This window comes from Barbus barbus, assembly GCF_936440315.1.
Source record: "Barbus barbus genome assembly, chromosome: 6".
In the NCBI taxonomy this organism is placed as follows: domain Eukaryota; kingdom Metazoa; phylum Chordata; class Actinopteri; order Cypriniformes; family Cyprinidae; genus Barbus; species Barbus barbus.
In genome coordinates this window covers 23,779,597-23,797,942 of record NC_136734.1, presented here as the reverse complement: position 1 = coordinate 23,797,942, position 18,346 = coordinate 23,779,597, and the positions used below count along the sequence as shown (strand labels likewise).

Sequence of the window (18,346 nt, the reverse complement as noted above, 5' to 3'; positions counted from 1 at the left end):
CTAAAAGATTAGATGTTATGGTAATAGTAAAGATATGAACCACGAGGATGCAGTTATGAAAATCACATCTGACTCACAATGTCTTACATGTTATGGGATAAGCACATAAGGCCTGTAGTAGCTCAGAGTGACTGTAAAAGGATTTATCATCTAAACTTAGATGTGAAATAGTCCACTAAAAAAAAAAATCCGATTGCAGATTTGCAGCAGTGTTTGTCAGTGGCTTGAAAGTATTATTAATAACCCTGTCCTAATGAATGCTGGGGACTGGGCTTGAGTGAAGTCTAGAGCAGGGTTAAGCTCACTCCATCTTCATCAAAGCTGCTTTATGTCACCGAAGAATGCAGGAAAGCCGGCTACCTCAAAGCCATCTTACTCTCATATATAATTTCTTCAAACCTGTTGTAGGCAGTAGGAGTAGTGTAGTTGCCATCAAGCAAACAACAACATCACAGCATTCTCTAGAGTGCTGGGTGGAGGAGTTGTGTTTGGGAGGTGGTTTTGCCGTTGGGTGTATCATATGAGTGCTGGCCTCCACTTTGTGTTTGTACTAGGGCTTGGTATCGATACAGATTTCACAATTAAATTGTGATTTTTTTTAGTGTACATTACAGATAAAATGCTTAAATATGAAAGAAATTCTCTGTGTGATAGTGCTACATGTTATACAGTATTTTGAAGTTTTTCAAAGTGCTGACTTGTCTTTTAAAACTGTTCATTAAGAACCAGCTAATGAGAGTTGTTTGTTAATGAACTGAGACATACTGGTCAAGCTGTATGTCTTTTGATTCACAAAAAAGAACTGGCTCATTAGAGTTGTTTGTTAATTAATTGAGCCACACTGTATCTTTATGATTCACTAAAAAGTATTGCTTTATGAGAGTCGTGTGTTTATGAATCAGGACGAGTTTGTTGTGAATCGGGCCACACAGTCATGTTTTATGTTTTTGGTTCACCCAAAAGCACCAGCTCATAAGAGCCATTCATTTCAGGAATCGGACAACACGTTGTCCACTTGTGATCCAGTCACGTTTTATGTTTCTGCTTTACTAAAAACAACTAGCTCATAAGAGTCATTTGTTTGCCATTTAACTACCTTTTTGCATGTGGACTCAATAGCTGTTTTGTGCTGTTATTTTGGCGTACACAGTGATTTTAATGCATCATATTAAATACAGGCTGTAAACTCGAATTCACAACTTAGTTAAAATATGATTTATTTGGCACCAGAGATTCAGCAATGCAGAGATTCATTAGCAGGGAAGTTAAACTGCCAGAAAGTGATTCAAGAAACTCTGAAACAGGCAACCTTCTAATTTGTAAAAATATTAATTTTATTAGTAGAAGAGGTTTTACCATTTTAAGAATAAATATCGAGATTGTACAAATGAAGTCGATATAGTTTCCCAGCTCTAGTTTGTAGGTGTGTTTGTGTGTGATGACCCGACACCACCTGCTTTATGTCAGTGGGAAGACTGATATATATGATAACATCAAAGCACTCGAGTAGTGTGAAAAAATGTAAAAGCCTTTATTCACATGGCTTTAGAATTTAAAAACAACACATTTGTGCACCGACGCCTTGTGGCTAACTCAGGGTGTCGAGTTTTTTGATGATACGAAAGAATCCCGCATCCAAAGAACACCGATTAATTAATTTTTTACACCCCAGCAGCACTTTTTTGCATAATTGTGAATATATATGATAACATATTTGAGGAGGTGGGAATATATTTTAGGGTAGTGGACAACTGCAAGGTTTCTGAAATAAAGACGATATTCAAAAAATCTATAACTGAGTCACTCACTCAAATATTGGCATCACAGCGCTTAGACTAATTATTACTATATAGATGCTTTGCAGATTAACAAACACTCGCTACTATATCACAAACTGCTCATGATACATGCAAATATTGCTTTAATGCTATTAACATTTTGTCCTCCCATGTTTAAAAGAAAAGTTACCACTGTATGAGAATGCACTTTTTACATACTTTGGATGGAAGTTGACACCTAGTGTGTAATAAATCAGAACAGTAAGCAGGTCACATGTGGTACACTGACAGCTGGTCTGAACTCACAGTGTTAACATGCTTGGGGAGCTTGAAATTGTACGTTGATAAAACAGTGTGGCCTGTCCTAGTGTTGGGGAGATAAAGTCTGTCTCACATTCTCCCCTCTGTGCCCACCTCCATCATACCCCTGTAATCTCCAATAAATGTAGCCTATTTTTAAACTTTCTGCTCATTAAACCTGACTGAATTCATTTTGATTGATCATTTCTGATTTAAGTAATTTATAGCTACACTTTGGTTCTTTATAGATTAAAATCTAATTTCAATATAACTGTGACTCCCCTCTTCATGTAAAATGATCAATTTCATAATAATTGCACTGGGAAAAAAAGCAATTTTGGTCACACTTTATTTTAAGGTCCAATTCTCGCTATTAACAAACCATTAACGACATCTTTTGCCTCAATTAACTCCTAATTTGCTGCTTATTAATAGTTAGTAAGGTAGTTGTTAAGTTTAGATATTGGGTAGTATTAGGGATGTAGAATATGGTCATTCAGAATATGTGCTTTATAAGTACTAATAAACAGCCAATATCTTATTTATTAATAAGCAACTAATTAATAGTAAGAATTAGTCCCTATATGAAAGTGTTACCATAATTTTCTGCCAGGACATTATCCAATCATTTAAAGGACATTTCCTTTAACCCATAATACACAACGCAATGAAGCGAAAAATGCAAAATACAGCTAAAACACCTTTAAAAAATAAACATGGAAAATTCCTTCATAATGCAGTACATTGTGCCATTTTTTTTTTTTTTTTTTACAATTTATAGCCAAATTTTAATTAATGGCCATATATCTAAGCATTCTTTCTTTTTTCCCCATTCATTCTACACTCATTCCCCTTTTCTCTTATTTTATCTGTGTTGTGTTTATAAATCTTATATTTGTTTAGATGTTCTGCACACAACCTCACAAGCCTCTCACCATGCCACTGTTTATGGACTGATACCAGGAAACCTCCCCCTGTTCTCAGAATGTCAATCTCATGTTTTTCTCCACATTATGCACTCAAATACTTCTTTGGAGACTTTGTGTCCATGGCGCTAAATCTTACCCCTTCTTGAACACAAGCTATTAGTACCCATGACAGGAGTGAGTGTGCAGCATACATTTCCCTGTTCCCACTCGTGATGACAGTTTGTCCACTGGTATCGCTGTACTGACTTAGTACCATCCTGTGACTTCCTGTTTATGCCTTTTTGCGGATCAACTTCATTGCATTTATGTTCCTTAAAAAGATTCCCCATTGTATAACAGGTTTGACCTACTTTGCCTAGTCTGAAGCTGAATATGTTTGCAGTAGAAAGCATTACGCATCCTGTTATGATAGCTGAACATACAGCGTGAGCATGTAAACACAGTTTGTAAGGGCCACCACCTTACATGAACAGTGAATGCGTGTTAACATATTAAGCAGTGCCAAGTAATATTATGTGCAAGTTTGTTTAAAAGAGAATGTAAAAGGTCAAATAAAAACATTTAATGCTTAAGTATGTCTAAATGTGTGTGTGCTCATGACCTGTGCTCACATCCACAAGCCACAATAACAAACATAGCTCAGCTCAGCACTGCAGGAGACACCTCATAATGTTTCCCAGGCTCACCCTTCATCCACCCAGTTTAATTTATGTTTCTGCTCTCCATTTCCTTCGCTTTGCACTGTCATAATGTCAGTATAAGAAGCCTGACTACAAATTACAGGCTCTGACACTTTCACTAACCTCCCCTCATAATACATCAGTCCATTTAAACCCTTTCATAGACAAATCCCACAATGCCCACATGTTCATAGTTGCGAGTTGCACGTCTCTCGATTCTCCATCTTTCGCTCTCATTCCGGAGCCTCCAGAGGGGCCAAAGGGGCATCACTTTCTCAGGGCTCGCTGCTGCACTGGCACTGGCATGCCTGCTAGAGTCCAGCTGGGTCTGAGATGGATGGCAGAAAGGGCTGCATTGACTGAAGTGTGGGAACAGGGTCTGTGTGTGCTTCACTAAAATCTGTGACTGACATCACTGAAAGACTTTGTGCAATGACATCATGGTCCGACCTCATCTGCAGTCTGGAAGTGAGAGGTTTTTTTTTTTTTTAAGTGCTCATTGTTTCAGTGAATATAGTCCAAATTTGAATACTATAAAAACGGTAACACTATGCGGTTGGGTGATCTTTTCTCTATATCTTTCTCAGCAATTTCTAAAGGTCTGTGTTGTGTTTTATACCAGTAGAAATCACTAGAGGTCAGTGTTTATTACTTGCTGTGTCAGTTTTAGAATATTACAGGGACAAATATATCAGTGAGATACACTATACACCATAAAATGATAAAAGTTTATTTTTCAAGCCAAACAATAATTTGTGTTCTTGTGCTTATGATAAAATAATAATAAAACATAAGCTAAGCTTGTTTTTATTATGTGTAACTTTTTTATTAGTAACTGCTTAACATGATGTTAAACATAACATGGATAAATATATCTGGAGAGTAATCAAATATCAAACAGTCCCACAGAATTTGCCAATACAAAAGTTTTAGATCCTCTAACAATTGTTGAGGTCTTAAATGTTTGCCTGGACGCTGCAGGCAAGAAAAAAAAAGTAAATTCACAGTGTGAGCTCAGTATTTTACACCAGTGTAAGAAATGTCACACATTATAGGCTATTGCGCTTATATTTTTATAGCAGATTTAACACTTGCAGATTTTAATAGGCTATTATAATGTCCATTTATTTCAAATAAATGTAAGACCCCCTAAAGGACGCACACACACCTATGCTTAGTGCCCATCTAGATTTTTTTAGTTGAAAAAGAGATGCTGTCTGTTCGATGAAAGCACTGCACATCATTCTTATTTTACATTTATTGTGCAGCTGTCACTCTTATGTGGAAATTTAATTGTGAATTTAATGGCATCGTGGATTTACAATTTTATAATTTACGAAAAATAAGAGTGTACAACTGAACACTGCAGTGCACCGGTCTGTCATCTGTCAGTGCATTATAGTGACGCGCAAATGTACTATAGCTACATGTGACTGAAACCTTGTTTCGCGTGCTTTCGTAATAAAATAATGTAAGCATCTGTTGAATATCCGAACCAGTGATTCAGTGGATGACAGTAGTTTTTCAAACACAACTACAATGTGTTCTGCCGTAGAAAACGTTTTGTAACCGCTCCGCCTGTCAGAGCGCGTCTGAGTCTAAATGACTGGGAGATTGTAGGTTAACGGGCCGAGTGTTCCAGACGGGGCGGGGCCATCGGCTGCCAGTCACAGTTACACGGATTCGGGGTGAGTTGAGTTTACATGACGCACGAGTAGAGGCGTGTCATTGTCGAAATCAGCTGTAGAAACAATAACACCCCAACGAACGTCCCAAAATGAGAGCTTACCTATAAATGTCAGTAATTTCAGGAAAAAGAGGTATCGTTGAGAGAGCGAGGGATAGATGTAGCACACTTAACGGTTGAGGTTCTTCACTGCATTCTGCAAACTTGTTTCAGGGGATCTCTTTCAGCTCTGCAGGGAAGGCGAGAGTGTGAAGATGCTGCCGTGACACGCCAGCGAGTTGAACACAAAACAGTCGCGAGTTTTCCAGTGACGTCTCAGTCATTTAACGGTTTTATTTGATCTCCTGCACCCGGTTTAACGGGAGCCAGGAGGGAACCACGCGCGGACTGGCATGTGGGTCAATTCTGGAAGCGTCGGAAGGTAGGGTGGAGAAATTGCACTTTGTTTCACCACGCGACAATCGTGCAGCATTTGTCTGCGGATTCTCAATTACTGTTGCGTTCTTACACTCAGCACTGCATCAAAAACGACTTGTAAAAACACACAGTCACAACCACCGCCCATCCTAAGCGCTTGATGTTGGAAATGTATGGCAAGCCGGGCTAACATGTATTCATTCTAATAATTCATTTGATACTAGTATCAGTTCAGTTAGTCACCACAGTTAGTCAAGCATTAAGCCTTTTCTGCTAGTCACTATCCCACAGTGACAAGTAAATGTTACTTTGTTGCTAGTAACTAATTTCACGGTGTGGTTAATCTGTATCAACTATTCACTTCTTACTAGTTATGTTTTTACTATGTACCCACCTTGTTTATTATATCCATCTCGGTATTTTATTAATCACAGTTGCTGATAGAATGAGCTACAGTATTGTTGTAGTTCAATAAAAACACTTCATAAAAGATTTCAAGTGTTACCAGCAACAATTATAATGCATCCCAGTAGGGTTGTCAAAATGGCTCAGAAACTAAATTCGAATTTTGTACTTAATAACAATATTCAAAATTATATTCGAAATTAAAAGGCATCATTTCAGTTAGGCCCTGTTTACACTTGGTGATGCCAAGTGTAAGATGCGTTTTGGTCGATCGGATCACAAGTGGACAACGCTAAATACAGGTGTAAACGGGGTGTGAAACGTTTTGAGCTCGTCCACTTTCGACCACTCCCAGAAGTAGTCGAAAACACGGGTTACGGGAATCCCGCGGGATTGGAAACAAAATTGCTACGAATCACGTGATTGGAACGGGACAGGAAAAAATGTCAGCGGGAGTGGGCGGGACTGGGAATAGTAATGATACCCAACTTTATACACAAATATACCTTTTATATAAATAAACTGTATATTTTAATTCTGAACTCATTTCTAGTTGCCCTGTCTCTTTATGCTCTCCTCCTGTTTGCTTTGGTGTGGCTGGTTAAGTGAATAACGCAGTCTGTGACAGACAGATTGTTAACGGCTGGTCTGTGTGGTAACTGGTAATACACTCGGACAGGACATCCGAATGAAGATGAATAGCTCGCTCGCTGCAGGACAGGCGCCGGTGAGCTCACTTGCTCTTAAAATCTCCGTAAGTTTTGGTCATACAGCCTAATACATCTTTCGAATCTTTAAAGACTCTACGTTTATTTGTGTGCACTTAGAATAACAATGAAACGTTGCACTTTAAAGCAAACAGGATGTGCTTTAGGTCTCTGTGAACTTGAGCGAGGAACTTTGAAACTCCGTCTTTGAAAACTATGTCTATAGAGAGAAATGTCTACTTTCAAATGAAAAAAAAAATTCTAATATAAAACGTATGGATGATTTACATGAAAATTAATGTGTGCGATGCACAATGTGCAAAGCTGGCTTTCAGTTCAATATAACAAAAAACAAAATTTTGGGTTTTTATTCAAGGTGGGCACGCTGTGATCTGTGCTATATTTTTACTTTAACTGACAGATTTCAGCCAAACAAAAAACAACAACATGGGAGTGGGAGGGAATGGGAGTCATTCTTCCCGGGAGTGGAACCGGAGGGGATTTTCCCCCAGGTTTTTCATGGGATTGGGATGGGACGAGATTTTTTTTTTTGCGGGAGTGGGACGGGAGAGGTTTGAAAATCCACTCCCGTGTCACCCTCTAGTGTAGATGCTGATGTGGTCGAATGCGTTGGAGCAGCCACAAAAGACCGACTACTCTCCGCCTACTGATCTAATACATGTGTAATCATTGCGAGACATAAAACGATGCGCATTTATCAGATGGGATTTAGTATTATTTTCTGATAACACGAAAAACAAACAACAACAATAAGTACTAGCAGACGTAATATTAGTGTGAGATAACTTTAGCCCTCCCACTCGTGATTTGACGGGATCTGGTCAGAAGTGGCCAAAAGTGGACAGAAGAGAGAGATTAAAATGCCAGGTGTAAACGTGTATGTGTCTCCATTGTCAACTTGTGATCCAATCGACCAAAACTCATCTTAATACCAAGTGTAAACAGGGCCTTAGGAGGCAAAAGCTTTTGACTTCTCTCCTGAGGCTACGAGAGGGCGCATCAAGCTAAATTTTACTGAACATTTATTCAAAGTAATAAAATAACATGCCCATCTTCGAAAAAAGTGCAGAATGTTTAAAATAATGTTTATAAACCAAATATAATTTGTTGTAAAGTTGCTTAAACAATTAAAAACAAAACAGCATAATGTATGAATGTACAGTTTAATACAAAGGATCAAAAATCAATCGCTTTTTTTTCATTTATAAACATGAGATGAAGTGGGATGGGGAAAAACCACCATAAAGTTTCAAGACGTTTTTTTAAAGTTGAACTTCCATTCATTTTATATGGCTTTCTAAACATGCGTATTATTGCGTCTCCTGCAATGTTGGGATGATTATTAGTGTATAATGAATAGTTTCTAATACAACTGAAAAACATTAGTCACTCGTGGATTAAGTACTAATAACATAACAATAGATGCTGGTCTTAAGGAATAAATGATAAAATGGCTTGCCATAGGAAGCGTGTCTTTGTATCACGTTGCGGTTGCTGAAACTCGCCACCTCTTTGCTTTGGCCAGTTCATTGCTATGCTTCCTCTCAGACTTCATAGTATCGTTTTTTTTATTTTATTTTTTTCTCTGTGTGTATGATATCATTCCCACTGCACACTCTGATTCGGTGGTGAGCATGGGCTTGGCTCACCTTGTCTTGCATCTTTTTCTCTCTGTATTATATGAACTCACATTTCATTCACTGGCAGTCCGTTTCATCTTAAAGCGAGAAATCCTCTTACTGAGAGAATTCACTACTGATTTATATTTCTCAATGAAGCTCATTCTGCATGGGTGTTGAATTAGTGCTTCGTCAACGTATGAATGGGAGTTTGTCAATGGCTACCCCTACACGTTTAACACAATGCCTTTACACCTGATCTAATCGCAGGAAATATCTTGAGCATTTGAATTCTCCGAAATACCACCATGGTACATGTTTTTATGGTTTGTTTCTTTGTAGGCATGAGCCAAGCTATCCCGCTAATGCTATTGTGAGATCTTACTGACTCTTTGCCCATTATAATCAAGGGATAAAGTGAAGGGTTTTTGTCGTTTGCTGATTCAGCAAATCATTATTTTATGATGTGACTGTTATTTGTTCAAACATTACTTGTCAGCAATCAACTGCTGCTGCTACACACTCATTACATACTGCAGTGAAAATGCTGCTCTGTTATGCTGTTCAGTACTTGATAACACAATTGTAGTGTGCTTTCTCATTTGCTTGTGACTATATTACAACTTGTAACCAGCTTTTTTCGTATGCTTAACTTATCTGACAATATTTGATCAGAGTGACATGTGTTGATAAGCATAATACAAATACAAATGCTAAGCAATAATCCATAGCTAAAGTGATCTCAGATAAGCCACCACTATCAGCACTGTTTGAAAACATTCACTTTAGCTGGTCCATTGAGAGCTGAAGCCTTTGCTTTTTCCATGGCTGATTTTAATGAGTCTCTCATTGCTGAGTTTGCTCTCAAGGGTAAAGGTACAGCTACATTTATAGTGCACATGACAGCTTAGGTCCATAGGACTCATGACGCTGTAGTCCATGTGGGCCACTGTGCTAAATAGTTCAACTCTTGCTTAAGACTTCATTTGTGGGTCACTTTGTTATGAATCATCTTGACTTTTGCACGTCTCGCTGTGTAATTACAGTAAATTGTTGTTCTTGCTGACATAACCGTATAGCATGAACAGCATGAGTGTGAGTAGACTGCAGTTGCAATCAGTTCAAGGATCACAGGAAAATACCAACAGATGGCATATATTTCTCCCAAAAGTTTTTTTTTGACACTTTTGGACATATAATTCACACTAATATAACAAAATATTAGATAACTAAATATCAAACCATGTGGCATGTGCAAAAAAATATATATATATTTTTTTTTTCTGAGCCATGCTTGGTCTCAAAGTGGATTTTTAATGCATTTATGAAGTAAATTCTCCTCAAGTTAACCCAGATGTCCAAGCAGAGTATCACAGGTGTAGTTCAGTGTGCCCCAAGTTCAGGTGGACTTGGAAGTATCACAACTCTGAAAGTATAATTAATATTATATATCTATAAAACTACTGTATATATAGGGATCAGTGAGCAAAAAGCCTGTAATGATTTATAATGAAAGATTATGCAAGTTATTTTTAATTTGACATGCTGTTTTTCAATCAGTTTAAAGGTGCGATGTACGAAATAACAAGTGTAAAGTTAATCACTTGATTTTCACAGTTTGCTTTATATAACACAAACATTTAGTTTTGACACAACATATATACAAATGAATAATTTTCATCATTTTGAATGTAGTTATTTGGATTTATTGTCCATAATATAAACCTTTTTTTGTTTTGTTTTGTTTAGGCTACTTCTGTGTCATGTTTCTGATTTGAATGGGTGACATATTGTAATAATGAATGCCTGACACAAATATACAAGTTTTCCAAGTGCACTTTATCATTTAAAACCTAACAAACTTGTTTCTGTCTAATGTTGTGCTATAAAAATTGTATATGTGGTATATTTCTTTTAAATAATATCTGCTTGGTTGGTTATTTTGTTATAAAATGCAAAGACATTCATACATTAAATGTGACTTAAGCATGCAGTGGTCGCTTTTTGTGACCACTGCATGCGAAGTAAATAAAACACCCTTAATGTTTTTCACTGAAACCGCCATCAGACATGCTGGTTAAACCCAGTGTTTCAGTGGTTAATTCCTCTGTTACTCCCCAGTGACTGATGGCATTAAGGAGAAAGATCTAACTCATTCTCTGGAGGACTCAACACTCTGAACGACTTTGCGGCCCAGCTATAAAATGCAATCGATCCACTAAGAGATACTGACTCTTTGCAGTTCAGAGGCATGTGGTGTAAGACACTCCAAGGTGCTACACTGTGGTGGTGCATTGGTTAGCTCCGTGTTTGCCAGAGGACAGTATTTTGGAATGGTTGGCTATTTGGAACTACTGTGTCAAATCTGGTGCGCAGCAAAACGCTGCTCTACTTTATCTTGTTTAATGGCAGGCAGGAGACCACCACGTTACATAAGTCATCTACGCTCATGGCAGAGCCTGTCTTTACACGTCCTCTCTATAAATGCTTATAAATATGCCTTTATAAACACCCATGCAGACATGCTCAGGGCAAAAAGCTTGGCATGAAGCATTGGAAATTAGGTCACTATGACAGGCAGGGGGTTAACATCCCGTGTGTATGTTTATATGGCTAAGGTTGATTTAGTTTGTATATTTGGATGTTTTCTTTTTTTCAGTGTTTTAATAAAAGGGTTTCCAGGTGCTCTCTAAGAGCAAGGGTTAGTCATGAGTTCTGTTATGTGACAGCAGAGAGAGCAGCTTTTGCCACTGGAACTGTTATGTAACACACACACACACACACATGCAGTGCAGGAGGGGTGAGCAAGTCTCTGTTGCCCAGCTGTCTAGAAAGACAGATGTATACAGAGAGGGAAAGGACAGTCAAACGTCCTGAAAAATAGTTTTGTTTGAGATTGATCCCTTGAGGAGATCCTCAAAATATTTAGTTTGAATCCATACTTCAGTTTTAGTGGTTGCCGCAAGATATATGTGGAGAAAGAAAGCTTGAGAGCACTATAATAAGTTATTATAACCCATCAAACCAGTTTATTGTTCGTTAACTGTCATATTTGCTTGTGGGTAGTAGTTGGTCCACTTGCTATGATATTCTTCTCTCTATCTATCTACATATTCAGATACACACACTCACTGAGGCTGGCAGGACTGAATACAAGCAGACGAACTGTTGTGTGGGCCGTACAGTGTTTGTGAATGGAGTGGGCGTCTGCCACGCGTCTCATCTCTCTTTCTTTCCCTCTCGCTCATTCTCAGACCTTACCTCCCACTGTTTCTATCACTGCCTGTCACTAAAACAAGCGTTAGTGTGGCACACTGCTCATCTCATTCCCCATGACAAAACACTGACTCACTCAACTGACTCTGCTAAAAGCTTCATGAGACACCATGTCTCTGGTATCATTGCTTTTATTATACACATTTGTTTGTTGTGTTTGTGTGTGTTACAAAAGGAAACTGTATACTCAGTTTGTAGACATTCTCACCAAGTGTTCCTTAAATGTAAATTCTTTCGTTATTTAATCACCCTCATCCTTTAAGAATTTCTTTCTTTTGTGTTTTTTCGTTTCATGAATACCAGTTATATTACACTACTGTTCTTTTACTGACCAAAGCTGCATTTACTTGATTTTTACAGTTTAGGATAATTAAAATAATAAATGTATTTTCAAATGTAATTTATTCCTGTGATGCAAAGCTGAATTAATCCACTCTTCAGTGTCACGTGATCCTTGAGAAATCATTATAATATGCTAATTCGGTGTAAAAGTAAAAAAAAAATATTTTTAAAAATCTGACTGACCCCAACCTTGTAAATGATACTGTTATAAAATTATAAAAATCAAAGATTCAGAGTTTCAAAATGACATGACGATGAGTAAATGATGACAGAATTGTCTTTTTTCAGTGAACTATCCCTTGAATGTAATTTCCTACATGTATAGAAGTTGATAATGTAGCTTTTTTTAAACATATTCAAATAGAGTTAAATAGTGGAAACATTGTGGTTGAGTGCACAAGCCTGCGCTCTCACCTCTGTATCCACCACCCTACTTTTTGCACAGTGAGAAAACATGCTGAAGTCTGTTTCTTTGAAAATTAGGTTAAGGTCTCCCCGTTAATTTGTTTTTATTCTTTTTTTTTCATTTTTAATATGCAGTCATAATAATCTTCACCTTTATAACATCCTCTATAAATGTTGATGACTCTCACAGAACAGATATAAAGATTACTGTTAGGTAACACAAAGATGTAGTAACATTTACAGCTCTGCTTCATCAGCCTGTTGTGCCACCATTGTTATGTAACCTGTGAAAGAAGCGTCCTCCAGAGCTCTGAAACCTCCTTCACTGATCCAAAACCTCAAAACTGGCTGTAACATTCCCCTCATGAGGAATTAACTGAGCACCGCTGCTCTAGATATAACGTCTCTTGACCTATTACGGGCCATTTTTGAGTTTGCTAATCTTGGTCAGAATTGGCTCCTTGCTACTCAGAATGAATTGAAAGAATGAGAATAATTTTTTAGATCTCAGTATGTCATTGGAGGCCAGAACTCTGACGTCTTTGTCAGTGGAACAATAAACAGTGGCTGCATTAATCTTTCATGGGCTCTTTTTATGGAACGTTAGCTGACTTGGACAGCGGAGCTCAGGGCGGCTTGTAATGTAGATAGCTGTATCACTTTAGCTGTATCAAAAGAATGCACTGCTCTTAGTTGGCCAAGGGTTTTGCCTGTGTGTTTATTCAAGGAAATTCTTTATTGTTTCCAGGAAAACTAATTGATTTGTGTGGCTCAGTACACTTTTAGTGCACTTACCAAGGGTAATTCAAGCCACTTTTTAAAGCCACAGAGGAGTTACGGTTCCCAAATTCATTTGTATTTAATTTCATATGGTGTGTTAATATTGATTCTTGTTTTCACAGCTATATGCACATGCTCAAATTTATGTGACTCTCTGAAGCAACGCAGTTCAGCTTGTAGAACAAATGTCTACATTCATTACGAAACAAAAATCTGTCATTGTTTTAGGGAAAAAAGCAATCTCACATTGCTTGCTTTTGTTTGAACCTAAAAGAGAGCTTGCTAGTTGTCATGGATATTAAGTTACAGTCATATGTGTTGGCACGCAGATCTCCTATTGGTTTGTTTCAGCTGCATCCCTCAGCAGCGTCGTCTTTTCTCTGCAGAGAGCTGCAGTCTTGATACTTAGGAGATTTAAGTTAGTGTTTATGCGAGTGTTTATGTTAATGTGGTTTGTTTCAGTATCCTGGGGAAAGCATGCGTATTAATGCTGTCTGGTTTAGATGTTCTCTCATCAACATGGACCTCAGTTAGCTTCAGGTGGATTCTTCTCTATGACTTAAAAAAAAAAAAATAAATGCGCTAGATGCACTTGTTCACATTGACTTTGAAACTCGAACACTTTGAAACGCTGTACAGCCAAGTGCAGAACTGTGTTGGCTGTCTTTGTTATTCCTTCCTCAGACAGAAATAGCACCTGACCCAGATTTTTCTTTAAACTTTGAACATTTGGTGAATGAGTAGTCAGTATTGATGACGCCATTCGTTATTGTGGATGTTGATTTGAGTCACCACAGTGAATTGACCGAATTGAATGTTTTTAACTCTTGTTATTTTTATTTTTGATTCATTTATAAGTTAAACATAAATGTAAATCTATTAAGAAAGTAAATTTTGTCAGGTTTTTCATTAATTCGATGATTATCATCACTGAAATGATCTCTCTCCTTCTGTCTTTCAGGGCCCTCTCCATGGATATAGACACAGATTATGAGCGACCTAATGTGGAGACCATAAAGTGTGTGGTGGTGGGTGATAACGCGGTGGGCAAGACCCGACTGATCTGTGCCCGTGCCTGCAATGCCACCCTTACTCAGTACCAGCTGCTTGCCACCCACGTGCCAACTGTCTGGGCCATCGACCAATACCGTGTGTGCCAGGAGGTGGGCAGACCTTTGGCATATTGTGTATATGTTGATGAGCACTGAGTGTTGACATAAATACTGTACATCTCATTTGCCGGAAGTCTGACATTGTAGTGGAAAAGTTACAGTCAAATAGAAAAGTACATATAAACATCACAGTACAAGCTGTTTAACGAGTGTATTTATATACTTTAGTTTATATAAAATAGTAAAAAAAAAAGAGGGGAGAAATATATATTGTAAAAAATAAATAAATATACACACACACATTTATTTACACACATAGAAAAACAGTAATTTTATGAAATAAATAAAATAATGGTTTACTATTTTAATATACTTTAAAACATGATTTATTCCTGTGATGCAAAGCTGAATTTTCAGCATCATTACTCCAGTCTTCAGTGTCACATGGTCCTTCAGAAATCATTCTAATATGCTGAATTATGATCAATGTTAGAATCCGTTTTTACTGCTTAATATTTTTTTGGAACCTGTGATTCCTTTTTTTTCAGAATTCCTTGATGAATAAAAAGTAAAAAAAGAACAGCATTTATTTTACATAATAATAACATACACTACTGTTTAAATGTTTGGGGTCAGTTATTTTTTTATTTTTTTTTAGAAGAAATTAATCACTTCTTTCAGCAAGGATGCTGAAAGAAATAATCCAAAGTTTTACTGATCCCAAACTTTTAACAGCAGTGTATATATACAGTAACACATTTTGTGAGATATATAATTTATTTGTATATCCATTTGTAAGTGTTGTGCGCAATTATACATATTAAACTCATTAAAACGCATATTAAATAATATATACTAATAAAATATTTAAAATAAGAATTGTATGTAAAATTTAGTTTACTTAGTATTACATTGCACAGTATTATGAATGTAATGTGTTTGCATTGATGTACTGAAACAATTAAACAGTTAAACAAAAGTGTTTTTTCTAGGTGCTGGAGAGGTCACGAGACGTGGTGGATGAGGTCAGTGTGTCCCTCAGGTTGTGGGACACATTTGGAGATCATCACAAAGACAGACGCTTCGCTTATGGCAGGTCAGTTACACAATATGGAGCTGGATTTGAACTCATAGTGCCCAGTGCCATGCCACACAAACACTTGATGTCCCACAATATAGTTCCTCAGATCAATCTTCCATTTTTTTTTTTGTTCTGGTGTCTCTCCACTCTTGGCTGTGGTATGTGTTGCCCTGCCAAGGTTTGGTTATTGCCATAATCCTCCCAGCTGGGAAGGTAATGTGTTGTAAGCCTAGCCAAGAGCACTGCGTGGAGGCTCTTATTCTCAGCACAGCGCAGGGCAGCGGAGGATCAGAGGATCAGCAGTGGTGCTTTGGCTCAGGGCAGTGCAGCAGATCACTGTAGCAGCTGAGCCAAAAAGGGAGATGGGGTCAGAGAATGAGTTCCTAAATTCTTACAGTGCCTCCCAGAAGTATTTGGACATCTAAGTCACACTTAAAATATAGGAATCTCATTGCATTAAATACACATATCAAACATGGCATCTGCAAACAAATTATGGTACAACTGATGCAAATAGAGTAATTTTTAAATAATTTTAGCAGATGTGCTATATGAGATCAGTTTCCCTCATATACATTTTCTCAATCATATGCATGTTTTTCAGTAAACACAAATTTGTGTCCTGAGCAAACAAACTGGATTTAACCTGTGGCATTTTTTGTTACCAGCTCAGATCTTTGGCCACACAAAGTACCCACACATCAGATAAACTACCATTTAAAGGTTTGCGGTCAGTGAGATTTTTCAAATGTTTTTGAAAAAAGCAGCCATTACTCCATTCACATGATCTTTCAGAAATGCTTGAGAAAGATTTTTTATCATCATCGTTGTTGAAAACAGTTGTGCTGTTTTATATATTTGTGGTATGATGAACTTTTGATGAATAAACAGTTTAAAAGCACAGCACTTATTTGAAATAGAAATCGTTTCTGACATTATAAATGTCTTTACTGTCACTTTTGATCAATTTACTGCATCCTTGCTGAATAAAAGTATGCATTTATTTAAAAAAAAATCTTACTGACCCCAACATTTTGAACTGCAGTATACTTGGTAGACGAAAAGGTTTTGATTATATAATTCATCCAATAATTTAACAATTTAATAGTGTTGTGAATGTGGTGTGTTTGTAGTATGTACTTGTGTGGCAGACAGAGAGAAAGAGAGCGGAAGACAGAAACCTGTGTGAATGAATCCACAGGATGTGTGTCTGTGAGATCAGACACGTCCAATGTGTGTGTGCAGTACTGAGGCAGATGTAGTCAGCTGATAAAGCACTATTAATGGTGGTGCCCTGTTATGGAAACACAAAATCAGGTGACCTTCACCCCTGGTGTCTATTACTTAAGCACACCCACACAGACACATTTAACATTTCTTGAAAATGTTTATCAAAGCCTAGCTGAGTCCATTAATTATTTGTGAACAGGAATTGACTAAACACATTGTGAAATGCAAGTGAAAGGATCCAAACTTATTTAGAAATCTCTGGAGGAACCATGACTCAGCGGGGAAGCCCTGCTCTAGAGGCTAACACATATTTATACATAAATATATGCCTCAAACATGCATATATACAAAAAATTCATTTTGAACAGATTGGTAAATGTTAATTTACTGGGTTATACCATCAATGTACTATGGTTTTTGTCTTCTTTGTTGTTATCAGAATGTTTAAGTTTATTTATATATTTAAATACATGTCTGTGATCAAGATAGTGTTTACAGAGTAGTCAAGCAGACACACAGTCAGGAGTTTGAACTTAGATATGCTCTACAGAACACCACACGCATTGATTACATAACACAGTCCTTTATGACTCTCAACACTCGCTTTTACAGCACACATGGTTATTAATCTCTGAGGGGTGGTGAATGGTTTTGGATAGATCTGTAGATTTGTTAGTCTGCGTTTAGTTTTTTATTTGCCTTATCTCTGACCCATTTCCACATATTCTTGCAAACATTCCCATTCCCACATACACACACCAACAGAAGCACAGACACTGGGATGTCGACTTTGACCCCTGGAGACTGTAGGTTTATTTGCACGTATACTTTAGTGTGTCTTAGTTTAGTAAAGAGACTTAAGGCCCATTCACATTAAGCATGATGACTACAACAATAAAGATATTGTTTTAAAAAATGGTTCTAAAAAATGGTTCTAAGAATTGCAGAGTCCACATTACAACTAGAGGACCAATATCATTGGAATCACTTTTTGAGTGAGACTGTTTTTTTTAACAACAAAAACATGGGAATGGGCAAATATGAGCAATTCCATTGCAATGTCAACATTACCATGCAAGGAAAAGTATTTCCAAAGGAGGTAAACGTTATAATTGTCCACTTCGGTAATTTTATGTTTTCAGGAAATTCCTTTGTTTAATCATCGCACATGAGGTGTTTTCCAATAATAAAACAACTTTTTTTGAGAAAGTCCCTCTAGATTTTCACTTCATGTTATCAATAAGTATTTTCTAGAAAGACTATAACATTAGAAAATATCTTAGAAATGTTGTCTGAGAAACATTGGCTGTCATATTATATCTATAAACATGCACATGAGCATTTTCCAGTGTAAATGCATAACTGTGATCAAATCTGCTAGACCAAGTCAGTTTACATTTCAACAACAGTGCGGTGCTCCATTAGTCATTCTTGTGTATGCTGGTTTCACATGATGAGCTTGTGAGTGCAGCTGTGAAATATGACATACAACTCGCTATTATTAGACCAGTGCTGGTTATTGAGTCAGACGAGCCGCTTTAATGATTTGCACAACACCTTGTGTGCTCACACATTCA

General features: G+C 37.2%; 1 protein-coding gene across 2 annotated transcripts in view; it reads left to right on the top strand.

Annotated features, from left to right (window-relative positions):
• Nucleotides 1–18,346, top strand: part of LOC306870653 (rho-related BTB domain-containing protein 2-like) — a 46,275-nt gene that overhangs the window by 9,814 nt on the left and 18,115 nt on the right. The window contains exons 1-3 of one of the 2 annotated variants that reach the window (XM_079418046.1): nucleotides 5,389–5,795; nucleotides 14,308–14,509; nucleotides 15,451–15,554. In XM_079418046.1, coding sequence (XP_079274172.1) covers nucleotides 5,767–5,795; nucleotides 14,308–14,509; nucleotides 15,451–15,554 — 335 coding nt within the window. In that variant the 5' untranslated portion in view covers nucleotides 5,389–5,766. Of the gene's footprint in view, nucleotides 1–5,388; nucleotides 5,796–14,307; nucleotides 14,510–15,450; nucleotides 15,555–18,346 lie in introns of those variants that run through there. The other variant, XM_079418047.1, reaches the window with a different exon arrangement.